General features: G+C 40.1%; 1 protein-coding gene across 6 annotated transcripts in view; it reads left to right on the top strand.

Moving 5' to 3' along the window:
• The window catches only part of TBC1D14 (TBC1 domain family member 14), a 76,820-nt gene that overhangs the window by 30,367 nt on the left and 19,674 nt on the right, over positions 1-26,779 (top strand). For 4 of the 6 annotated variants that reach the window (XM_074587516.1, XM_074587517.1, XM_074587518.1 and 1 more), the window contains exons 4-11: positions 13,601-13,719; positions 16,368-16,450; positions 19,475-19,592; positions 21,223-21,329; positions 22,254-22,334; positions 23,741-23,835; positions 24,875-24,946; positions 26,346-26,474. In XM_074587516.1, the coding sequence (XP_074443617.1) occupies positions 13,601-13,719; positions 16,368-16,450; positions 19,475-19,592; positions 21,223-21,329; positions 22,254-22,334; positions 23,741-23,835; positions 24,875-24,946; positions 26,346-26,474 (804 nt within the window). Of the gene's footprint in view, positions 1-8,599; positions 8,966-9,052; positions 9,190-13,600; positions 13,720-16,367; positions 16,451-19,474; positions 19,593-21,222; positions 21,330-22,253; positions 22,335-23,740; positions 23,836-24,874; positions 24,947-26,345; positions 26,475-26,779 lie in introns of those variants that run through there. The other 2 variants (XM_074587520.1, XM_074587519.1) reach the window with 2 other exon arrangements.

Below are 26,779 nucleotides of genomic sequence, written 5' to 3'. Positions count from 1 at the left end.
TCAGCAAATGTTGGACACTGCGAGCACAACAGCTTCAGGAGGAAGGGAAGGGCTCAGGGGTCTAGCGCCGAGGCAAAGAGTTTTCTGGACCACTACCATCAAGGGAGAGAGAGAGTGCACAGCAAACTTTCTAATTTACATTGAATGTGACGTTCATGGTATGAAATAATCCTGTTGGCCAGCGTGGGTCAAGTGCCCAGGCCTTGCTTCTCCTCATCCCTGCACCTGGCAAGGCTTGGAAACACCGAGACCTTGAATCCCACGTAGCCTAGCTGGCTATAAAGTAAATATTTTCATGAATTCAGACACTAGAGTTTTCTAAAAGTCCAGTTTTCCCAAGCATTAGAAGAGAAGTTAGTCCTGTCGCTCAAATCAGGACAAATGTGTATAGAGGAAAGTCAGATTTTAGCTATATCATAGACACATGTTACAGTTGTCTTACCCAAAGGAGTAGCTTAAGTGAAATTACTTTTTTTCTGCAGTGTATGTCTCTTTCTGTAATATGAAAATCCATTTTTTTAATCAGTGAGTAATTTTTTCCCCTCCAAATATACTGTGACCCTGTGAAGACTGTTCAGTTTAACTTTATGAATTCCAATAAGAGCTCAATGAAGTGTCTTCATTTTCTTTGAGTTTCAATACCAGTAAAATTCAGCATGTGTAACACTTGAGGCCTTTCGATAACAATCTTTACTCATAATTCACGTCTAAATACTTTATGATCTCATTTGCTGACAATCTATATCAGAATATTTTAAATTTCTAATGGCAATTCCTTAATAATAAAAAGTAGCTATGATTTTTAACCTAGGGATTGTCATCTTCCCAAACTTAAAAGGCTTTCTGTTCTGAAAGCCATAGTGCACTCTCTTGGTGGGGGGGTGGACTTTTTTCTTTCTTTCCCAACTGGGCTGTCATCAGCTGGAGATACAACAGGCTTTCTTTTAGGAGTGATGCACTAACAGGAAATAAATCAACATGATTTACCAGTGGTTTTTCTGTAATAATTAGATCATGACTATGTGTGGGATCAACAGTCTAGTTAATTAAAATCAATTGTACTTAAGAGGCTTACTCTGCAGCATATGATAAAGTGAAAATGAGCTCTCAAAACAGCCAAATACATTGCTTGGCTCATAGGCGATGTTTTTTTACAGGATGAATAGTTAAGCTTATAATAGTACTTGAAAAAAAAACCTTTGCAAGTTGATTTGGGTCATTTACCATTCAAGTTGATCTTCACTTGATTTTCTTTTTTTTTTTTTTTGTAAGCTATAATCCTTGTTGATTAATAAAATCACTTTACTTAAAGCCTGTTTTTTGGCTTGTACATATTAGGTGGAAAAAGGTTGCAGAGCAACAGCACCCAGCAAGAAATACTGAAAGAGATTACTACAAGCCATGCTTTAGGCAGTGATAAGAGCTGCTGTTGAGAGCAGCATATTTTATCCAGGAAAAAACCCACAACCCAGTGAACAGTCACCCGACTGCTGGTGTGTGGAGGTTCTCATGCAGCTCCGTGTGCAGGAGCACCCCAGATGGAAGCCGTGCAGCGTGGCTAGCTGCCACCATGTGTTCTGCTTCCTCTCACCCTCTGCTGATGGGTGACAATTGTCTAAAAATACTGAGCTTTTTGAAGCGTTTGCCTTAACCATGTGTTAGGCTGTATTCAGATGGACGATTCAGGGCCTTCTGAAGAGGAAGTGGCTCGTTGAAGCTGGCTGCTAATTCAGGCAGGAGGTAGATCTACAGTTTTGGATAAAGTGTTGTCTTTTGCTTGTACTGAGTTTTCTTTGGACAGATCATGTGATAAATCATTGTGACTAATGGCTATAGCTGTCAGTGGCAGGGTGGCTGTTTGCATGTGGACTTTTTTCACGCTTTAAAGTGTTCTAGGCTATAAACTGTTTAGTGCAATTTTTTCTCTTCTGCAGTAGAATTCTGAGGGTGTAAATGATTCACTTCCCTTGTTCTCCTCCTCTGGATTCATTTCTACTTGTCAGCCTTCAAAAAAGCAGGATTTAGATCAGTCATGGTGTGTCTGAGTTCCTTTTCCTAAGAACAAAGAAACAAAAGTGCAGTTGCAGTGCAAGAAGGCATAGTTAACTGTGGTTAGTCTAAACCTAACCTATTCTTGTTGCAGTCTCTGGAAATAAAGGTTTAACTCTAATTTTCCCACTTAAGAATTATAACCCAAAACTTGCAAGTTGCCTTAAAGCACTGCTATTTCATGTCTTTCCTTCTGATCCAATTAAATATTTTTATTTTATTGTAATCATATATAAAGGGCATCTAATTTTTGTGAAAGTAAATAAAAATAAGTAAAGAAAGGAAACCTGTTTTGTCACTGATAAAGTCCTAAAATATATTATTTTTTTCCCCCAATAAGAAGAAATGTACTAAATAGATTATTCAGCAATTCAGTAGGCTGTATTACTCTGCAAAGAGTGTGTTGCCCTTGTCCTGACTTGAAAATTCCCTGCCTCAAACAAATCTACTATCATATTTAAACAGATAAAGCAAGAGTAATAGCTTCCATCCACAGTAAATGAAAGGGTAACTTAATACTACGGCAGAAGGATTGTTTTTGAGCATTTTAATAATAGAAGAATGTAATATGACTCACCCAGGTATCGTAATCTAGCGGAGTCTAGCTGCCAAGGTGCTGTTTTTGATGCTCTTGAAACTTCTTCCCTTATGTTACGAACATGTGAAAGCACAGAATATGTTCCGAGCATTAGGCTAATAGCAAATGATAGGGCTTTGAGTATAAGTTTTAACAGTTATTTCAAGCTACAAAATGTTTTTTGAAAGGAAGTGAGATGGTTTCCTGCCCCCTCCTTTGCCAGTTTTAAAGCTTTTATTTTAGCTTTATCACTCTGTAAAACTCCTCATATATTGTCCTGGTCAAAAGCTGGAGGGATCCTAAATAGGTCTAACAGGTGGTGTTTAAGAGTAGGTACCTCTTTTCTGTAATAAAGATACTAAATAGATAGAAGTATAAGCTTTTTTTTTTTTTTTACTTGTTATTGCAGTAAAAATGTCAGCTGCTAGCCTCTACTGAAGGGTCTGTTTCAATGCAAGTGGTATGCTTTAGGGGAAATGCAGTAAGTGTACAGTTGTGCAGTGCAATCATAAAGTTTGTCTGTCTTAATTGAAGCAGTCACTTTGTAGCACAACTTGATGCTTAGCTCTAGATGGAATATAAACTCACATGGCACAAAATTATTTTTAAATGCAGGAAGCCACAACTTCATGGAGAAATGCTTGACTCTTGAGGATTCTAGCTCTTCTTACCCCCAAAATTTCAAGGCCGGGGAAGACAACTATTCAGAAGACCTGATATATTCGTGGAAGTTTGTCCTCATTTGCTGTTAAATGAGAACGTAACATGTAGCTGGCATTTGTGTGTCTGTAGTGCTTATAGATAGATACTGAAACACCCACATCTTTGTAGCCAGTAAATTTTTCAGTGTGGTAACCTTCCACTGTGTGTGCTGATAAGCAACATGTGGGTGGCTTTTGGATTTTTTTCTTCTTCCCATGGGTTTTGGAATGAAAATAGAAGTCTGTAGAGAGTGAGCCCGGAAATACTGGTGTGTATACTTTTGAATGTTGCATTGCACAAACACTTGGCAAAACATTACTGTGAAGCAAAGCTGGAGATAAATCCTTAAAGGCAGGTGAGTTAGCTTGTGGTGGAACTGCCTATCCTAAGAGGAGACTAGAACTTGCATTGCTAAAATGTAAAATCAATTGAGAAAGCTTTGCAAGACTTCAGTATGTTAATTTTGTGTTAAACAGAAGCAAGCTTCCAAGAAACCCGACCTGAAGGTTTTCTTTGTCTGTCTTCCAGTTTATACATCTCAAACTTCATCTAAAACTAAAGAAGTGGGGGAGGTGAAGGTTTTGAAAGGCTAACTCTTGCTGTGCTCGCTTGCAACAACAAAGAAAGCTGATGTTCTTTGGCTCTGCAAAATGAATGAAGTCACTGTATGTGTGTTACTAGAAACCCTGAGGATCCAGATGTAAGGATTTTTAAAAGCCAGACTGGTACTTTTTCCTTAAGTGTCTTTCTGAAGAAAGACTGGGAAAATATTTCTTCAAATTTTATGTTATCATTCTCCCTTTCTCTCACAGAATCACAGGCAGGGGACATTTGATCTCATTTTTTTCAATATGATGTTATTACACATTTTTTTGTGCCTGTGAGTAATTTCCACATAAAAATTTTCTTTTGCTGCATTGAGAAGTTGTCTCTTTAGCATGACAAAGTTCAGTGGAAACAATTTCATGAATATTAAAGCCTGGAAATAGTCATTCCTTTAAGCTAGACTATGAAGGTGTGTTGCCTTCCTTCGTGTATTTTATTTGTATTTGTGTTAAAAAGATAGAATCTCTTCTCCTCAAGACTGAACCTTAAGTTGTAAAGATGACTATATTCTGGAAAATTTAAATGTTGATACAGAATGTATGAGAGTCTGCCACTCTGAACAGATGATGAAAGATAATATGAAGCGCAGCACCAGTATGAGTACAAAAGAAGCCTTTATTAGACATGTAAGAAATTGGCACCAGTAATTGCTTCAAGGGTAATTTCAGGGATCAGAGAAGCAAACATGGATGTAGAAAAACACTCAAAAAGGCCTTAATGCAATAGACTTACCACCTTGGTTTTCTGTCATTTCTAAGGGCAGACAGGTATCAAAACTTAAAAGGTCAGAGATCCTTAGAGATGCACAAATTTTGATAATGAAGCAGAATAAAAATTTGAAAAAAAGAGGGGGGAAGTGGAATATGGTTAAAAGTATCAAGTGAATTACCTTTTCTCACACTAGTGTAGTGTAGGTACTGAAGTCACGTAGCTAAATACAAGCCTGCTCATACTTACCTACATAGACAGCTGTTTGCAAACAAAAATAGTAACTGTGTGCTGTGGTGGGTATCTGAATGGCATAATAATGAGTTGTTGTGCATTGTAAAGTAGATGGCATTCCTGGGTGGCTTTTATGCTGTCTTGAAGATTGCAAGCATTTGAGGTCGTATTTGCAACTGATTTGAGAACATGCAAGATAAAACGCTGTATGCCTGTGACTCCTTTCCTGCATCCCAGAGTTAACCTGATGCTTTGGCCATTTCAGAATGGTGTCAGCATGAAGGTGACATGATGTGGAGAGTCCTCTTTATTTCTGTGTCTTACTGAGAATGAAGGGGACAGTTCTGACATGCTCTTCAGCCAGGCTGAAGAGCATGTTATTTGAGACTAGATAGGAAAGATAAGTCGTTTTTTTCCTGCAACATCAGCACTAATGTGAAATGTCAGAAGAAAAAGTGGCTGAGAGATTACTTGGAAGGGTATGGTGCTGAGGTTATAGAAAATTGAGGGGGAGAGATCAGCGAGCAGACATACAGTTTATGTAAAATTTTGTTTTTACATCAAGTCCATATCCAGTGTAATCTCGGTCTCTGGAATTGACATTTAAGGAAAACGCTGAAAACAGGTGTTTGCACTATTTTATTCTGGCAGATGTTCATCCCCCCCAAAAAACCCCAAAAACCAAAAAAACACAAAACCCAAAACCATTTAGTTTGTATTCTCTTGCTCAAGCTTTTACCAGATGCTTGCCCTGCTGGAAGCCTTTCTTATAGATGTTTCCACTCATTTGATACGGTAGTGTATCAGATAGTATCAGTATATAGGGAAACTGCACAAGTCTGTATGTGCAGATTAAATTACATCCTTTTCAGTGTTCTAAGTAGTAGGGGTGGGGGGGTTTTTGTTACTGTGACTCATATTGGAGTCACTCGTAAAAGTATGCTGCACCATCTAATTACAGATCCTACATTTGGCAATAAAAAGCTGTTCTTAAGCCACATGGTTCATAGGTGTGCTTTGTCTCTTGAGTACTTCAAATGCAGGGAACTATTCATGTTCTCCCCTCCCCCTTTTTTTTTTAATAAGGCATGTCACTCTACATGAACCAAAAAGCATTTAAATTGCTTACATATATCACAAATGAAATAAGAACCCTGAGGGTGAGAACCATCTGATACACGTTGGCATGACTAGAGGTGACAAATTCCGAAACAGGAAAACTTATTCTTTCTTGGAAGGCCTAACTTGGCCTTATCTAGACTCAGGTTTTAAATGTTCCTTAATTTGATGTCTCCATTGCTCAAAATACAATGCTATAAAACTACACATATGTAAAAATTGTTAAAATAGTCCAGTGGCTGGAGCATGGGGCTGCAAAGCAGAGTATGTGGCTTCTAGTTCTCTCTTTACTGTTAACCTTTTGGAAGATTTGTGCATTATTTTATTCATTTAACTTCAGCGTGATTGTATGGGACCAAAGTTGCAAGCCCAAATTCCGTATCACCTGTAATCAGAGGAGAGAAGTAGGTGCTTTTCAGGGGAAAAGGGGGAAATTCAGAGCATTTGAAGTGATACCTAAAAATAGGTAGTGTGAGGTTTTCCTCGTGTGAACTGGCCGTAATCTCTTATCCTTACATTGCTTAAGCATTCTTAATTTCCCGAGTATGGAACAGGAGAATACTGTGGTACTAAAGATGAGAAGGATGTCCTGGTGGAAGATAAAACTTCGCGCACATAACGTTATTTCAGTCAAGTTCTGTCATCACATTTCTATTTTCTGCTGTGGTATCCTTTCTGTAATGTAAGAGGATTATATATATATATAGATGGGTAAGGCACGTAGGGCTGATAGTTCTTGAACCATTAATTGTAGAACTTGCCAGATCACTGGCAAAGTGTGCAGGTTTGTGTGTGCAACTCAGATTTCTCAGGTTGTCAGATCAGTAATAATTAATTGCATTTCAGAATAGTTCTGTACTGGTTTTGGAGTTATATTAAAAAGCCCTCATATATATCCCTTAAGGAGCTGTTTGAAAGTTTAATGTCTGAGCTCAGCAGTTTGTATTCTCTCTCTGTTAAGTTTTGAAGGATACTCTCATAATCCCATCTTTGCCTGAGGTGTCAGTCTCCTTAAGTTCTCTGATTACCGTAGTTGTATGATATATGTAAGAGCTGCCATTAAAATTACTACTTTATCGCTTGGAGCCATATCAAGAACGAAGTCTTAGTTTCTTGACCCAAAAGATCATCACAAGTTTAATGATCTGCTGTTTCCATTCCAAGCTTCCAAAAGAAACAGTCCGGCTGCTGGCTCCTTTTCCTTCCTTTTCCTTCCATGTTTACATTGCCCCACAGCAGACGCTACTGGAGTAACCAAACTAATCCAACAAAACAAAAGATTAGTTTTTGGCAGTATCATTTCCCCAATCCTAGTGTCTTGTACAGTCACACAACTACTTATGGTGGCACAAAAAAAACCCAACGGTGTGAGGGGCCGGAAGGGCAACGTAGGGCAGTGAAATGCTGGGGGTGTGTGTGCCAGCTTGAATTTATCTGTTAAAACACTTTATAAATAAAAGGCAAGAGATTGCAGATGGACAGATAGACATGCAGTAGAAAGCTGTGAAGCAATACTGACGCAATATTTAGGTAGCAGTCAGACTCAAAACCCAGGAAAAAATAATTTTCCATTTGCTTGTGCGATTCTGGTACAGTTCCTATCTTGTATACTGAATAAGGTGGGAATTCCAGTGGAAAAAAATATCATGTAATTAAAGCTTGTGCCTAACTTGTTGGAGTAGCCTCAGGTACTTTTATAATTGTGGCAGCCTAAAAATAGTGACTGCTACCAAACATGTGTGTGATGTGTGGTTAGCTGTGGTTTGAGTTACAGAGCCTACTTGGCTTTTCACCCAGAGAAGGACGTTCCCATGTCACCAGGCATCACTCTCTCCCGATCTGTGTTCTGCAGAATGCATAACTGATTGAGCCCTTCTTTTTGTGTATCCACAAATGGCTATTTCCTGTGTCCAGGAGAGCTGCAGTATCGTCCTGTTCTCACAGAGGTTTACCACAGCAATACTATTGTCCACCTAAGGTTGCTCTTGTGATCTGAAGTTTTTTCTGTGTTAATAGCTGTAATTTTACATATTTTTTTTTTATATGTGTGATAATTTACTTCTGAGAAAAAGCATTGGCAGTGGAGGCTATAGTGCTTTTCATGGGCTATGTTGACTTGCCACTGTGGTAATTATTTGTGCTCTGACACTAGATGCTTGGATGGCAGATGTCTGTAATTAATTGGCAGCGGCAGGAATGGAGATACTTTTAAATGGTGAGCTGTTCCTCGTTTGATATAGAATCATAGAATGTGTTAGGTTGGAAGGGACCTTAAAGATCATCTAGTTCCAACCCCCCTGCCACGGGCAGGGACACCTTCCACTAGACCAGGCTGTTCGAAGCCCCATCCAGCCTGGCCTTGAACACCTCCAGGGACGGTGTCGCTGCATCCGTGAATCAGATGAGAAGTCACGGGTTCAACACAATAGCTGATACAACAGACAGCAATTTTAAGAAAATAAGTTATGTCCGCTTTTGCAAAGCCACCTTTTGAAAGCGGCATACTTTAGCGGCTTCGGTTGGTTTCGAGTTGGTCCTTGCTGCGCGTTTGGTGATTCAGGATCAGGCCTTGATGGAGCCTGGCAGGGGCGACTCCCAGTCCGTGAAACTAAGGCATGTGGAATCCTCGGTACTGCGCTGCGGGCCGGAGAGCTGGCGCTCGCAGACGAACAGATAACGGGGTAACCCGCGGGTCTCCGTGGAGGGCGTCTCCCCGGGGTTAGATAACGGAGCTTCTGGACACGGGTCCATCTCGCACCTAGATCGGAAGCGGGTTGGGAAGAGCCTGCTGGGGGCGAGGGGCACAGGAGGCGGAAAGCGTGTGCCGGGCGGAGCAGCGCGGTACCGCGCAGGGCAGGCGCCTGCGTCGCCGGGGCCGCCGCCGCCTTTCGCCCGGGGCCACCGCCGCCGTGCGTGCTCAGGCAGCGCTGGCGAGACGGAGAGAACCGATCGGCCGCGCCGGCTCCGCGGGTGATTAGCGGGGCTGGCGGGGCGGGGCGGAGGGCGGCCCGGGCTGGGCTGGGCTGGGCTGGGCTGGGCTGGGCTGGGCTGGGCTGGGCAGGGCCGGGGCGGGCGGGCGGCCCGCGAGGCCGTGCGGGCCCGGGCGGCGCCGCGGCGGGGAGCCAGGCCCGCGGTGCGGGGCGGGCATGGGGCTCTGGCACCGCTGCCGCCTGTGAAGGACCGCAGCTTTCATGGTGAGTGAGGCCGCGGGGAATGGTGTGGGGGCGGGCAGCTGCTTGGGTCGGGGGGAGCCGCGGGGGTGGGCGCGGACTTCATCACGGATCGGTCAAGCCAGCCTCGTCCGCTCTCAAACGGCCTCGCCGGGTCCGGCAGGGAAGCAGCTTGCTGGGAAGGGCATCCCCTTTGTGCGAGGCGGGCCGGGGGGACCCCGCCGGGGGTGGGAGGCGGCGGTGAGGGCCCACCCGGGACTGGGACTTGTAGCAGCGTGGAGGCTGCCGGCTGGGACCGGCGGGTGTGCCCGCGGCCGGCCGGCTCCCGTCCCGTGCCAGCCTGCTAGCCACGCAGCGGCAGTCGAGGCGTTTGCCACCCGGGCGCTCAGCGTGGATATTTCACGTTCGGCTTCCTCGGAGAGGGGTTACCTTGAGACAAACGGGGCCAAAACGAGATGACCTTGATAGAGCAGTTTGTGTTAGCGTAGGTTCAGCTCTGCCGTGGTGCCGGTCCCCGGGGAGGCTCGGTGCGTGTGGGGAGTCACACAGCCCTCTCCCGGCTAGCCCAGCTGGGCTTTTAGCGCTTGCCCTGCCTTCTGCTGGGTTGTTGGTGTTTCTCCCTGGCGGTGGTTTAGGATCCCTTTGCAGGGTAGCTTCTCTTTCGTAGAGAATTGCGGAGGATCTCCACAGCTTGAGCTCCTTGCATCTCAACTGCAAACTGTCGGGTTCCACCCAGAATTAAAACTTGGTTTCGGGGGTGTGTGTTTTTTGTTTGGTTGGTTTGCGTTTTTAAAATCAGGGCTTTAATCTACAGCACACTCTCTTAGAACATCTTCAAACCTGAGTTCAGCTATTGTGGCTGAATGATGAATAGATTAAAACGAAATCTGGAAGAAAGCCTAAGTGATCTCAGTGGTAAGGATGTATTCTAAATAGTAAACGATCAGCTCATCCTAAATTGATCCTAAAATTAATTTACAACCATATCAGGTTAGTAACCCCTAATTACAGTATAGGATTTAAATGGATGGTGAACTGTGTACCTGTGAGAGATTTGTGTCTGGTTTTTGGTTTGTTTTTTTTTGTTTTTTTTTTTTTTAAAGAAAAAGCTTAAAATGAGCTATTGTGTGTGGTTCAGCCAATTGCAGTATGCCTGTGTGTGCAAATACTTCTACTTGCTCAGTCAGCAGGTACTCTTAATATGAGTTTGTGGAGGTTTCAGTCTGCTTCATTGCTGTATCGTACATTGTGCTCTGTTCAAAATTGCATTCTCTTCTTACTGGAATAAAAGATCATTTTCACGAGCTTTTTTACTTCTGTGAATTTTTGGTGGGGTTTTTTTTGGGGGTGGAGTGGGGTTTTTTCTGTTTGTTTTTTAATTTTCCCTTATTAAAAAACAGTCTTGTAGATAACGACTGTCACTAGCAGACATCTTTATTCTTTTTTGTCTGCCACTGAAAAGGATGAAATTACTACAAAGGGCTCATAGTTGTAATCTGATAAAATGTGCCACTCCCATTTTTGTGCTGCTCTGGCTTCTTTACTGTAGGGTAGTGCTGGATAGAACACGTCAGTGAATACTTGCTGAAATGCAGGGTGGGCTGGTGCTTTAAGAGGTTTGAATAACTGTACTAATATGCCAATACTGTAACTAGCCACCCATATTCCAAAATAAAACACAATAATTAATTCCTTAACTAAGGAATTCTTAGAATAATGATATACGTAGTGCTGGTCCGGAAAACTTTGTGCTTAGGTGAATGAGATTTCCAAATTAATTCTGCTGTATGGAATAAAATTCCCATTGCAGCCTAGTGTGTACAGTTTTTCTCACCTTCAAAAGCAATTTTGCTCTGTAGTTGGCTTTCAATGAAAGAAAACCCCAAAAATAATTTTTGCTAGCCAAAATTAGGCAGCTTTTCTGGAACTTCTACTGTAATAAGCATTGGGTGCATGTGTTTTAATGTCAAAATCTGTGATGCTTTAGGGAGATCAATATATGATTATTTCTGCATATTAGCAGTTTCTTGTGGATGGCAGATGTTTTTCCTTTCACTAGTAGTGTCTTGAAGGGGTAAAAACATTAGAGTTAGGGAAAAGGTTCACCTTCTCTGTAGAAGCGGTAGTAGAAGTTAATATTTGACTATGTTAATTTGTGAAAAATAGCTAATAAACAAATCGGTCTCCTAATAGCAACTAGGGGAAAGAATAGCTGTTTACTTCATTCCTGTCAGCACAGTGGATATACTCTGCAGTTGATGGTGCAGCTGAAGCATGTTATGATGGTGCACTCATACACTTGTCCCCGTCAGCTGCTTGCAAGGAGTTATTAATGCAGCAATAATGTCTTTGCTTTCTGAATATGCTGTCGATCACAATACTTTTTTTACTGTATTTCTTTGTCTATTTTCTTGTTGGAGTTTCATTTGGTTTTTTTTTTAGTCAACAGCTTTGTCAGCATGAGCACTATCCCTTTACTAAACAAAGCTAAGTACTATTGAGTAATTGAAATACATTTTTCTTGATTTTTTTTTCCTTGTTTTCAAACTGATGTCATGCATAGCAGTATTAGCTAGCATTAATGAGGCAGACATTCCAAATTCATGACAGTGTTTCCCGTCACAGCAATGCTGGCATTGTAGGATTGATCGTTGAGACAGTGCCCAGATAACAAACAAGGAAAAAGAGGGTTTTTCTGTGTCCTGAGAGCTTCACAGACGTGCCCCCTTGAGTCCCACAGAACTAGCTTGAACTAGAATTGAATTGTACGATACAGAGTAGAAAACAACAGACCTGCTGCTCTGCATTCATGTGTGTTTTTCATCCATCCTTTTATTTTATTTTTTTTTTTTAGGATGAGGTTGGAGAAGAAGGCCTTTCTAGAAGTGATAGGGGTCTCGTTTTAGTTTCTGAATGTGTTGGAAAGGTTGGATCTGTTGCCCAAGGACAGGTTAGGCTGAAAGAAAGAAATGAGTACCATTTGAGGAGCTGTTTGTGCTAACGGGAAAAAGTCCATGGCTGGAACAGTGTTCATAGTGCTCATTTGTGATGATTAGTTTTCACAGTATGGTTTATTTTTTAAATTATTATTTTAATATAAATGATATAAGCAAGCTACGCGTGAAAGCAGATGGTTTTTGTAAGTGTCAAAATTCATTACAAAGTTGAATGTAAAAATATCTATAATATGGGTTTGGTTTTTCTGTAGGACTGTCTGACCATGTTTGTAGTTTGTATATCACTGATACTTTGCATACTTAACGTTTGCTATAGTACTTCAAGCTTTGGAGTGGATGGGAGTTTTGTAAAGGTTGTTTTATTCCATTAGGTCATGGTTTTGGTACACTTTCTTCCAAAACAGTATTTGTAGGAAAAATAAAAATAGTATGTAATGCCAAGTCCCCTAATGTAGATCACAGTGATACAGTAATTAAGGGTGGAAGGAACTCTGAGGGGCTAACTCTGCTCTCAGAGCAGAGTCTGCTTAGACCAGCTTCCCAGGGCTCATCCAGCTGAGCTCTGAACGTCTTCGGGGTTACAGGTTCCACCACATCTCAGGAGACTTGTTCCCAGTGTTTGAGTACCTTCCTAGTGATTTTTTTTTTTTTTCCCCTAAAACCGGAATCCTCCTTGTAGCAGTTTGTGCCTGTTGTCTTCATGTTCTTTATACACGTGCCTCAGAGACTTATACTCGGCCTTCACCATCCTGTTATTGCTGTTGACCAGAGATCCCTATGAAGCCTTCTCTAAAGGCTGAACAAACCCAGTTCTCTCAGCCCCTCTTTGTACGTCAGTTGCTCCAGACCCATCATCTTGGTGCCTCTTTGCTAGTCTTACTGCAATGTGTCAGTGCCTATACTACAAACTCAAATTAATACATTATGCTCTGTTATGATTTAGAACTGTCGTACTTCCAAGACATCATAAAAAGTGTGGGGTTTCTGTCTAACCATGATTTTAACGTTTTTTGGGTTTTTTTTGTTTGCCATCATTGGCCTGTTGCATCTGAAAATAGCTTGGGTAGGAGAAATCTTATGATGAGATTTTAGGACATGGAGCTCATAGTCGTTTTTGACTTTGATTTCAAAACCACGTAAGTCAAAACAAAAATATTTTAAATAGGTCTTATACCTTGGGTAGTATCTGCTGTTTGTATGCTCGTTCTTAGCAGTACTTTGTAAAAGCAGGCTGCTGCTCACAGGAACTTAAGATGTTTCTACAAATAGAAGGAATGGAAAAAACCATCATAACTCACTCCTGAACATAAATTTTAACATTGTTTTCAATTCTGAGGTTGCTCTAGTTGTAAAGCTTTAAAGGGCAGAGATGTGAAAGCATTATCTTGGAAGACTTTTGTAGACCCTGTTTAAATTCTCATGTGGTTCATCTTGGTGTTCTCCATGCTTTTAACTTGCCCTGTCTTTTGCTTCTTTAGGAATATGAAGAAAAAACTGGACGAGCTCACAGACCACTCTCTCCTAAACAGAATGTGAGGAAGAATCTTGATTTTGAACCACTCTCCACTACAGCACTTATTTTAGAGGACAGACCAGCGTAAGTTTTCAGAAATACCACAGAGAGGGTCCCTTTAAAATAAGGCTAGCAAAGCTTTTCGTAATGTTTGTATTTGATTACTCTAATTCAAACAGATGATTTATAATTTGAAGTAGAAATTTTTTCAGGCTAGAGAATATAAAAGGGGAATGATTATGAGAAAAATTATTCAAACAAAAATAACGTTATTTCATAATAAAAGCAATGGCTTTGTATGAAAGGAGGTAATTAGGAGAGCAGAGCTCAAGTTTTGAGTAATTCTAGCTTCTAAGCATGCATAAGGGATTTTTATTTTCCCTGGGAGAACATAAGCATAAAAATGAAGGTGGTATATGCTAAAGAAATTGAGAAGCAAGGATACAGTGTCCTGTTTACGCAGAGAAAGACCACACCTCCATAAATAATGAAACAATATAATGATTGTTCTGCAGTGGGTTCAGCATCACATTTTAAAGGTTGTGAAGTACTTGATAGGTTGTTTTATGCTTCTGTTACTGCAAGGAGATACTTGCATATGCAGTCTAACTCCACAACAATTTAGCTGCTCTACCATGGTTTGCTCCTGAATTACACGAATTCAGTCATGCTTAGTCAGTTTATGAATGGTACCCAGCTTTACAGGCATGGCGTCTGCATTTTTAATATAGCTGTACATTGGTGTAAAGAACTGGCATAACACAGGGCTGTGTTTTCTTTAACAAATCTGTAGGAAGAATGCTCATATCAAAGTATTCTAGTTGAAGGGTCATTTAAGACACTTTTTGGCTTGACTTGTAGATTGTGTGTCAAGGCTTCTTGGGACATCTAGAACAGTATGAGTGTGATTATTTGTTATAGCAGGTTTTATTGTGTACAGCTGGAAACAGTACATACTAGCTTATTTGTTGTATTTAAAACCTGTCTGTTAAAAATGATTCTTTATGTGAGATAATCTGAGAACCAGTGTTCAGCTAGATTGAATTAGTGTGTCACATTACAGGATAATGTTCAGATTTTGCTTTCTTTCCTGTTGTTGATAGATTGAGGAACTCCTAGCAGAAGAGGTATTTTTAAGATTCTATACAATTGAATGATCATTTCTTTTATCTATTAGGGAAAACTACTCTGGACAGCAGTGCTGTCCTCTGAATCTTTTGATTCTTTAGAATTAATTTCTTGTTTACAGTTTTCATACTTTTTTAACCTTTTAGGCTTGAAGTAATTTCTTTTTGATATCCTATGACAAAAAGATTTAAGACTTTCGTAAGAAAAATGCAGTGAGATTTTAGTCCAAAATGGCTGCTCTTGATTTTGCACTCACTCACAGGGTTTAGGTAAAGCTTTCTAGGAAAAATCAGTAAATATTCCATATTCCCTCTAGCTTTAACTGGAAAAATCTTAGTAGATACTAAACATCATCTCACATATATGGTGACGTTGTTAAGAAGTAGGACAAATAATATAAGTGATGGAATTTAAGTTAGCAGAACTTGCGTTGTTTCATCCGGTTATCGTTTCCAAAGTTCCCTTAATTCACACCATTTCTAAAGATTTGGATTTAAAAAAGATGCTGGTCAATTTACATAAATGAAACTGGAAAAGAGTGAATTGTTTTCTGTGGTTAACAGTGACACTAATGTGAAAATCTACTTTTCTTGTTCTTTTAATGATCTTGATTTTAAAAAATATTCATACGCAATGCATACTTTAGAGGTACTATGATTACGTAAATAGTAAAGAATACTACTATTATTGGTGACTGTTGATGTCTAGCAGCTGCCTTGTGTGTGACACCTTACAGGAACATGAAGGTGAATTTTTGCATATCTTTTTTATTAACCAAAGGTATAAACTGTCTTGGGAATACAATACAGTGTTCTACAATACAGGAGAACAAAATACTTAAGTCATTTCCTGTTCTGATGTTTTGGTGATCCTGTAGTTGTATGAGGTACATGGTGGTTATGCTAATTACAAATATGATTAACTTAAAGTTAATGTGGTCTGACATATGAGTATGTGTATTTGTGTGGCAGAGATGTTACCATCAGGGTTTAATCACAAACCAAATGGCTGTGTTGGTATTGATCAACGGAGAATATAGAGGGTGGCTCCAGTGCCACTTGTTGCTGTCTAAGTGAGGAGGAGCAGTTAAGCCTTTAAAATAGACATGGTGTCTCAGAGAGCAGAGGGGAAAAAAAAGGAGTGTAGGGAGTCATTACTTCATGGGTAAAGTAAGTTGTGGATGTAACTCTTAAATGAGGTGTACAGTGAGAGAGAGTATGGTCTTGCATCATACCTGTAGAGAGCAGTTTAAATGAAAACTACCAGCTTGGTATATACCAGTATATTCTCTTTATTTATGAAAATCAGCCCATGGGTTCAGTTGTTTAATAATAAAAACGCTGAAATTACCAAACATAAGGAAATTACTCAGCATGTTTCGTGTATAAAAGTAGTCGTAGCTGGTCAGTGTTCTTTCCTTCTCTTCTGCTGACTCTGGCAAAAAAAAATTCTTTCCAAGGATCTGTTGCTCTCTTTACTCTTTGAACAGATATTTTGACAAGAACCAGTGTATGCTTTTCTTTCAGAAGTGCCTAGAATTTTCTTTGGACAGACTTGCCAACTTTCAATACTGATTATTATTTATTTTTTTTTTTAAATTTAAGGAACCTCCCTGCAAAACCAGCAGAAGAAGCTCAGAAACACAGGCAACAGTACGAAGAAATGGTGGTTCAAGCAAAAAAAAGAGGTGATGGAATTTCTTGTCTTCATAGGAGAGAAGTGTAAAGTTAAGGGGTATTTCTAAACCTGAAATGCACTTGTGTCAGTCTGTTGCTCTGTAACATGAGGGATCTGTACCTGCTCTCGAAGAAGAATCAATCCAGAGAAGAGAGAGGGACAACAGTAGTTTCATTACAAAGCCCTACACCAGGCCGAGAAAGAAAACAATCCTGGAATCCAGCACGAAATAATTTTTTTTTCATTTGTAACTCTTAAATAATTGAGTGGCATTTGTTCGTGGATTTAAAAATTTACTGATACAGTGAAGTAGATTATCAGTCAAATTAGTGAAGACTAGGCTTATTTAGATAACTACAGGATATTTGATGGTTTCATGTTGGGAACAACCTGTTGAGGCTGTAGTATATCAATACATAATTTTCCGCATAGGAAAATGTATGTAGTTACGTTCATTTGATAATCTGTCTCCCATCTAAAATTTACAGCTTTCCCAAGGTTTTGCTTGTAACTTCTTGTCTGACACTGTTCACAGAAGTGTCTCTGCAACACTGTGCCATGCATATCAGGTAGAGCTGACAGGTTTGGTTTTCTTCTGCAGATATTTTAGATCAGCTGGGTTTTCTAATAAACACAAGCATTGCAATAATAGTAAATTTGGACTCATTGAAGTTTTGTGTCCAGTGAGAGCTACTGGAAATATTTTTTTTTCCAGCTGGCCAGGTCCCTGTGCCGTATGAATCAGTGGAAAGGTGATATGAACACAGGACCTGCTCGCTTTCTGCAGTTGACATATTAATAAAAGTAGCCCCTTGTGGTTTTGAGTATCATACACCTACTAGTGAAGTTCTAACTTCATGTGACTCCCACGTTAGTATATCCACTCAATGTGTGGTAGTCCAGAAGAGTTTCTCTGTTCTTTCGTTGCACGTAGGGTAGATGGTTTGGGAGAAACGGGACGATGCTCAGGTTAGGCAATGGGCCAGGTCCTTGTGCTGTCTTCGCTGTACTGGAGTATGTCATCGTGTCCAGATAAATACCCTGACAAACTCACTTCCCCAAAAGCCACTCCAGATGAACAACTTTGCAGAGTCATGTGTAATGTAGTGTAGAGGTCAGGAAATCAAAGAGTGTAAACACCCTCTTTTTGTTTAGAGAAAATCTCAAAGTCTGCATTTAGGCAGGCTTACAAAGAGCTCGTGTCAAAGGTGAAAACATTAGGAGGCAGTTGGTATGGTTCTGCTCAGGCACAGCTTCTGTTGGGCTTTAAAAAACGTGGACGCATCAGGTTGTGCATGTTCATTCCAAAGACCTTGTTCATGGTACTGCTGCTCTTCAGTTAGTTTTTCTTCCAGGTCAGTACCTTCCTATATTGTAGGCAGTGTGTGTGTGCTTGCACATGCCCTGTAGTGCCACTGTGCTGCTACAAAGAGTGTCTGCCTGCATTTGTTAAACTGCATGTCTAACAAATTTGCCTATGGGAAAAATAGTAGTTGAAGCAAAAATGTAAAATATGTTTAAACATGAAAAATGTTTTCTTTTTAATGAACTGAAGATTTCCGGTGTATATATATTCGTGATGTGTGACATTTTGATTAACCGTACGCTAAGTAGCATCAAAAATGTGGCTCTTGTGATCACGGAATCACGGAATCTTCAGAGTTGGAAGGGACCTCTAGAGATCATCTAGTCCAACTCCCCTGCTAGAGCAGGATTGCCTAAAGCACATCCCTCAGGACTGCATCCAGGCAGGTCTTGAAAATCTCCAGAGAAGGGGACTCCACAACCTCCCTGGGCAGCCTGTTCCAGTGCTCTGTCACCCTCACTGTAAAGAAGTTTTTCCGTGTATTTGAACGGAACTTCCTATGTTCTAGCTTGTGCCCATTGCCCCTTGTCCTGTCACTGGGAACCATTGAAAAGAGCCTGGCTCCGTCCTCCTTAAACCCACCCTTTAGATACTTGTAAACATTAATCAGGTCCCCCCTCAACCTTCTCTTCTGCAGGCTAAAGAGTCCCAGCTCTTTCAGCCTTTCCTCATAAGGGAGGTGCTCCAGTCCCATAATCATCTTGGTTGCCCTACGCTGGACTCGCTCCAGTAGTTCCCTGTCCCTCTTGAACTGGGGAGCCCAAAACTGGACACAGTACTCCAGTTGTGGCCTCACCAGTGCAGAGTAAAGGGGGAGAATGACCTCCCTCGACCTACTGGCCAAAGTCTTCCCTATGCAGCCCAGGATGCCATTGGCCTTCTTGGCGACAAGGGCACACTGCTGGCTCATGGATAATTTGCTGTCTACCAGGACCCCCAGGTCCTTCTCCTCAGAGCTGCTTCCCAGCATGTCCGCCCCTAACATATACTGGTGTTTGGCATTCTTCCTTCCCAGGTGCAGGACCCTACACTTGCTTTTGTTGAACCTCATTTGGTTCTTCTCTGCCCAGCTCTCCAGCCTGTCCAGGTCACGCTGGATGGCAGCACGGCCCTCTGGAGTGTCGGCCACCCCTCCCAGCTTGGTATCATCAGCAAACTTGCTGAGGATACACTCTGTCCCCTCATCTAGGTGATGTCCTGACAGTATATCTAAATCACAGTTTACGAAGAGCAACACAGAAGAGTGAAAACAAAATATAAAACTTGTATTATTTTAGCCTGTATTTTGGAATCTGCCATACAAAAAAGGGTGGGGCTTTATTAGGAAATACTCTGACCTGTCCTACTAGGTGGGGCTGTTGGCTGAGATGCTAATTCAAAGCTACTAATGTGGTTAGGTTTGAAGTGTCAAAGGAGCCACATATTATCCAACTCCCTTTGTCCCATCCATCAAAAATGAGCCTTATGGATAATTCCGCTTTTTTCTTTATTCACATGTGGCATCGCTGCTTAGCTTGCTGTATGCCTGGGAAATTCTAATTTGAACAGTCTACTGTACACTTAGGTGAATATAGTGTGCTTTTACATGGATATGTAGCCATGAATAGCTAACACTGAATATTTGGTTTCTGATTTTATTAATTTAAAAAGGAAATGGCTTTTTTGCAGAGCTTAAAGAAGCCCAGAAGAGGAAGAAACAACTGGAAGAACGCTGTAAACTGGAAGACAGCATTGGCAATGCTGTTCTGACTTGGAACAATGAAATCTTGCCCAACTGGGAAACTATGTAAGACAGTATGTTATACTGAGTTTTAATTAAAATTGCTGAGTCTGTATCCTGAAGAGAAGTTACAAAGTTAGCAAGTATAATTTTAAATGGTCTTGGAAGCTTTTGTTCGAAAGTTGCTTTTGGACAGCTACAAAGAAAATGAGCAACAAATGTTTCATTATTTCTACAAGATGGCTGGAAGTGATGCAGTTCTTATTTGTCTTTAATGGAGGTTCGGGATATTCAGAAACTGTGAAACACAGAGTAGTGATCTTGGTAGAGAATGTAAAAGCAGAAAGCATAACGCTTGAACACCATGCATTTATCACAAGTGAGCTTTCCTTGACTACTTGAGCTGTTGATGTTATAATATCAGATGCAGATTGATGTGACGTGTATGGCATTATGAAGCCTCTTTAATTACAGAGTGGTATACCTGCTGGGATAATCAAGTGATGGAAGAGAGAAGTAGGGAAAAAGTTATTTAAAAAAAAAACTATTAAGTGCTAAAAGATTTCCTACAAAGACACAGCACAGGCAATTGGTAAGCTACCTTCGCTGTCTGGTTTTTCATGTCCTTTGTACTTTGCTAGTCATCTTAAAAAAAAAAAAAAAAAAAAAAAAAAAAAAAACCACCACAAACACCAAAACCAGCTTCCCCCTCCTCCCCCCCAATATAACCACCACCACAACAACAAAAACAGGTCTCCACAACACTCACGACTGCAGTTTGCTTCATCTTGGAATTCAGTTGTCCTGAGAATATATGTTAAAAATATGGTTGGAATTTGTTGGAAAATGCATTTCTGGGGAACTGAAGTAATAAATTATTAGCAAATTGCAGATTTGCATGTCTGTCTTTAGTATTTGAAGATGCATCCGTTATGGCTGCTGTTAAAATAATGACACCTTTTCCTGTACTGGTTTATAAATCCAGAAGTTCCACAGTGTATTCACTATTTTACATTTTAGTTCAGGATCTGCTTTTAGGTATATAGATTGTTGTGTTTTATGTTACTACCACAAACTTTCATTGGTGCTTAGGTGCTATTCTGTTCCTCTTTCTGGGCTCTTGGATTGATGAACATCAGCTCCAGCCATTTCAAAGCCTGTGTTCTGTTAAAATGTATTTCATGCTGAAAGTTGTTATTTGTTACATCTTCATGCGTTTTTCTGGAGGGTTAGAGCTGCAAAGCTGTGTGGGAAACTGCATGTCTCATTTGCACGGCAGGGTGATAACAGAGGGGAGAGGGTAGACTTCCAAAACTTGTTTCTGTGTTTAATTTTACATGGAGATTTAAGTTTGTCCAGTGTTTATCATAGGCAGTGGTGCAGATACAGATTTAGTTTTCATTTGTTTATTTCTGTCCCCTATGATTCTTGCTGGTAAAGTGGGGTTGCAGATTACAGATATTGAGATTGCAGTGCTTCTGTCAAAATAAGCCGTTAACTTGGAAGGAAGTAAGCTTTCCTTTACAGTTCAAAGCGAAATAGCACTAAAGAATGGGTATGTGCAAACCACTTTTGACTTCTTGGCCTGTTGATCTTCATTTTGGTTTGGATCCCTTCAGCGGTGGTAGGAGGACGCATTCACAATTCACACGGCACTGAAATATTTCTCAGAATTAATCCATTTTATTTTAAACAGGTGTTGTTCCCGTAAAGTTCGAGAGCTATGGTGGCAGGGCATCCCACCGAGTGTGAGAGGCAAAGTCTGGAGCTTGGCAATTGGCAACGAGTTAAACATCACCCATGGTGAGACTGTTGTTTTGTCTACATTATCTTAGAAAGAGAAGTAGTAAGGGCACAGTCTTGGATTTTATTATGGTGTATCAGAACCTGAGGTGTGGGTGTGGTATGTTATCTAGTTATGCTTTTTTTGTGGTGCTTTGACCTGTTTTGTTCAAAAATACAGTGTCTTTTTATCTTGTGACTGCTCTAGGACTGCCACTCTGAGTTGTTTCTGATTATCGCTGTTGCTGTGTCTTGCTTTGGCGTTAGATGGAGATGGTCAGAATTAATGACTCAAGCTTGCTTTTTTCATTTTGACACCTAGAATTGTTGTTAATTTTGTAGTGCCTATGAGTATGCATATAGCATACTCTGATTTAGAGCAAAACATTAGGTTTGTGAGAGATTAAAAGACCCCTGGGAAAATTTGTACATTTGCTTATATGTGTGTTTGTGAAAATAGGAATAATGTAGTACTTCAGAGTACAGAAGAACACAACTTTGAAAGGCTAACATATATAATTAATTCCAACTTATAAATGTGGTAGACTGCCTGTACTCCTGCTGTATTGTGCTGCTTTTCTGTGCTTGGCGTAGTTACCTTGGATGTAGTTCTTGGATGGAATTTTCTAGACTTATCCCAATTATCCATTCAGACTATAATTTTGAACGCTAGTGCTCTGCAAGAAAAATGCTTGAACATCAAATGCAACTCGTGCCTGGATTGCCTTTTGTTTTCACTTAATCTTTAGTTACATGTTAGCAGAACAAGTCTTTCAGAACCATAACCTATTTAGAAATTCAACTACTGGGTTAGAGATGCTGTTACTTGTAATGAGTGGGGCAGCACTGCTCGCATGGTAGGTGATTAGTACCTGACAATGGATATGAGCATATACAAATAGTGGACTTGGTCTTCTCTGTTTTGTTTTGTTTTGTTTTTTCCAGAACTGTATGATATTTGCCTGGCTCGTGCCAAAGAGAAGTGGCGATCACTTAGCACCGGAGGGGCTGAAGTAGAATGTGAAGGTATACTTTTCATGAAGACCTTATGCTGTGTTACAAAATAAGAGATTTTGTAAAATTGTTCCTTAAAATTAAGTAAGAGATTATAAACAAAAAAATTCATATAAAAATGCCTCTGGTCAAAAGAGAGTTTGTTTTTGTGGAAGCAAGAAATAATTTTACTCTTTCTTCTCAATGAAACCATAGTCTCTTACAAAACACACTTGTTAATTTTTCTTTATAAACTATCTCTAGGTATGGTTCTTATTTGATGCTAATTTGTAGGAAAAGTAGTAAAGTTTGGGGATTATAATTTGAATTGCAACACTTTTCTGCATCCATAGTTTTGGAATTGAAATTCAAATTATAGCAGAAAATGACATTTTAGTCCCTTTTTGCAGCTTTGAGCCCATCTCTTGGGTGTGTTTCAGAGAGAAGCAATTTAGTTTTGCAGATGAAGTGATTTGAGATTTACTAATTGATTGGAAGAGTTGTCTGTTTTTGAGAGAGTATAAAGCTACATGCAGATGCTTGAAACTGCCTTTGATAAGTAATTATGCTGAGCAGAAAAAGGAGAACATACATACTGGCATTTATCAACAGAAAAATATTTTTGATTGGAAATCCCCTGCTTTGTTCTTTTAAGATTGTCTGCATCTTAAGATGACATCTAGTACATTTCCAGCTTCCTCTTGCACTTAATTTTGTGGAGTGTGTACGCTCATGTGATTGGTGTAAGCATTTGCTAGTGACAGCTCTTGGTTTTTGATTGTTTAATAAGCAGCAGCAAGTAACTCCCAACTATACTTACCAGAATGGACAAAATACAAATAAAAATTTTCAGTATCAGAAAGAAAACTAGTACTTCAGAAATTTACTTTGTATGAGATCTCTTTCAGTTATGGAGAATTTATTGTAGTGTCCATGATGTTTAACAACACATACAAAGAATAAATAAACATGATTTTGGAAGGAGAGCTGACAGTAGTAGAGATAGGTGGTATCTATCAAATACTTCTGCTTTAGGACTTCTCCCTCCCTCCACAACCTTTTCACAGAGTCAGCTATTTCAGGAGCCGCTGGGAAGCCTTGCTGAAGGCGAGGGGTCACAGGTTAACAGCCTTGTGTCTGTCTAATGATTTGTTAGCCAATACCAGTGAAGTGCCTGGCCTGCCTTGTCGTGCATCTTTCCACCCATGACTTCAAATCATATTGAGGGTCAGTGTGCGATGTAGGGCTGCTTTGAGACTGGACATACTTGCTTCTTAGCCACTGTGCTGAATTCAGGGAATTTTCTTGTCTATACGCTTATTCCCTAGCATTCGCCTCAAAATAAATGAACTGTGCAAAAACTAACCCTTACTGGAAAGAAAAAAGAAATGAGGGTACACTGATCCATGTAATAAAAACAGTAACTTTGGCTTTTGTAGATGCTGGATTTTCTGCAGCTGACAGAGAAGCAAGCTTGGAGTTAATAAAACTGGATATCTCAAGAACATTTCCTAATCTCTGTATATTCCAGCAAGTAAGCAATGTTAACTTTTGTCTTGACTTCTCAGAGAAATTAAGTTTACATAATCTTGCCTGTCCGTTGGTTGAAACAGCCCATTGAGTTCCAGTCTGAAGAAGCAGATACCTTGAGAGAAAAAAGTTCTTAAAGATTTTAGAAAACTAAATAATCTAGAAAATACTAACCTCAAGGTACTATGCGTTTCGAAGAGGCAACAAAACCAATCTGTTGGCTAATGATCGTGATTCATCTAGCCCAGCTCATGCTGGTTTCTGTTTGATGAAGTGATGCAGGTGAGTGTTTCCAAGTCCGTGAATCAACACTGATGGGTTGCAAATACAGGGTAAGTGAGAGAGAGAGCACAGCTCAAGCAAGCAAGACTTGGTAGCCTCTTATTGGTTCCATGCAAGACTAATTTAACTTGTATGTTTTTGGTGTGCTTTAATGACTCATTTTAACCATATATTTTGTCCTATAACAAATTTCAGCAGCCCTGTAAAAGCTTTAGATTGTGATAAGTCAACATTTTTGGGTGAGAAACTTTTCCCTTTGGAAATTCTCAGCCAGTTACAGTACTTACAGCAGCTGTGAGCAGTCAACAGCGTGAAATTCTTTTTAGCTATATATGTAATTCGTGATATGCTCTGTGTGTGTTATGGCATATTGTCGTAGTTTTAACTATTTTCTTCACGGTTGACTTCTGCCTCTAGTCTACTCTGCAGTTAAGTAGTTCTCAATTGGTGTTCTACTTTCTTGTCACTAGTGTCAAAGTGCTGCTAACCTATAAGGAATCTCTTAGGTTACATTCCTCTTGCATAAGGATTTACTATGCAATTGGTGTATTGGATGAACTTTATGCATTTGTAATAAACGTGGTATGGAGGGCTGCTTCATGCTTTTAAAGCCAAAATTATTTCGAAAGACTTGGTGCTGTTCAAAGCTGCATAGGGAAATAATGCAGCTTCAGAAGTAATAGATACTGTCTGGAGCACTGGAGGGTTTTTAACGTTTGTTATATACTCAGATGTATTGTCTTGTTTTTCTTTAATTATAGGGTGGTCCGTACCATGACACGTTGCACAGTATTTTAGGAGCCTATACTTGTTACAGGCCTGATGTAGGCTATGTAAGTGATGAAAATTTTTTTCGGGGGTGAGGAGGGAGAACTAGGGGGAGGGAGGGTTGTGTTAATCAGTCCTTTGTAGACCAGTGTTAAATGCTTTTGTGAATACTGAATACTTGTGGGGTTTCTGTGTGCTTTCTTCTATTCTAATGCATACTTGAGAAGGGTATACAAGGGTTCTGTTGCTAGATTTAAGCTTAACAGGTTAAGTAATTGGAAAACTCCAAAGTACGTATTTGTACTGCTTGAAAATTGTAGTCAAAGGAGAAGTTGCAGTTAAATTGGTCCTTGAAGTACATACTGTTCTTAATGGCAGTCTTAGTGAGACTATTCTCAGTTGAGTATCTATATATATATGGATAACTATACTCTGTTGAGTATCTTACTCCTCTTGATACGTATTTCTGTGCCTTAGCACTGTGAGTTTCTGGAACAATCTTTAAAGCAATGTCCATTGAGGCTACGTGAGCTACCTCAAAGTATTTGAAGTAGTGATTATGAGAGGAGTGAGTGGATTTCAGATACTTCATGTAGTCTTTTTTCCCGGAGCAGGGATATATAAGAGCTTATTCTTTATTAGGGAGCAGTTGTTTTAGAGAAGGCAAATGTAGAAAGATAACGTTCCTATTCTGTGAGTTGTATGTGGTGCTTGGCAAAAACTGCTGAATGTGACAGCTGGGAAACTAGAAAAAGGGCAGGTCAGGTGGTGTGCTTCATTTGGCATGGAACCTGTTGTGTTGGGAAGGAACTTGTTCCTCAGGTTTGCAGGAAAGACTGTCACACCTTGGTTCATGTGACTCTTCAGCTGCAGCGTTACACCCTCTGAGAGAGCGAGCTTTGCCTATGTTCAGCATTGATTCCATAGCATACTTTGTAGAATAATGCAACAACATCATGAGCTGATGGTAAATGAAACATGAGTTAATCTTAAAATGCAACTTACTGCTTGTCAAATGAGTCATTGCAGTTGTCTGTAACTGCCAGTAATTGATTGAAAAAGGAAAGGAAAGAAAAGACTTTGTCTCTAGTGTCCTAGTCCAGCTTTCCACAAATAAGGGTATGTATGACCCATCCCTAGGAGAAGAGGGATTGCTTAGGAACAGCTTATTCTTCAAAAAAATCTTTATTCTGCATATTTGAAAGTGCTGTCATCCTAGCCTGTCTTAGGAGTTTTACTTAGAGCCTTTGAAAGGAGGCAAGATGGGGATCACTAGCTTCCATGCTCTGAACATTCAATACCAAAGGGTCATGTGGGTTAAAAAAATCTTACCTTTCTGAATGTTTTGCAAAATTCAGCACCTCAGTGAGTGCATTAAACACTAGTGATTACAAGGACAAAATGAGGCAGTATTCTTGGAAGAACACAGTTATTGCTGAATGATAACACTTCTCCTTTCTTCAGGTACAGGGCATGTCATTCATAGCAGCAGTATTGATCTTGAACTTGGATACTGCAGATGCCTTCATTGCTTTTTCTAATCTTTTAAATAAACCCTGTCAGATGGCGTTTTTTCGTGTGGACCATGGCCTTGTAAGTATGCAAGAAAACTGTAATCTACATGTAGTAGCTATGTGTAGGGAAAGGTGTTTTTTTATTAAAAAAAAATTATGGTCTCAGTAGCTTGGTAAATAAGTCAGAATTTATTTTAAAGCAACATGCTTGATAAACAAAAAAAGCCCCAACACACACGCACACCTCCTCAAAAAAACCAAACCAAAACCCACCCCACTAACCTTTTTAAGCAGGCAGGTGAATTAAATCGTTCAGCTGCTATTTTATGATGCTCAGAGAATAGTTAATGAGAATATTATTGTAGGTGTTTCTCAAATTGGGCA

This window comes from Larus michahellis, chromosome 5 (assembly GCF_964199755.1).
Source record: "Larus michahellis chromosome 5, bLarMic1.1, whole genome shotgun sequence".
Taxonomy (NCBI): Eukaryota; Metazoa; Chordata; class Aves; order Charadriiformes; family Laridae; genus Larus; species Larus michahellis.
This window is presented reverse-complemented; position numbering and strand designations above follow the sequence as displayed.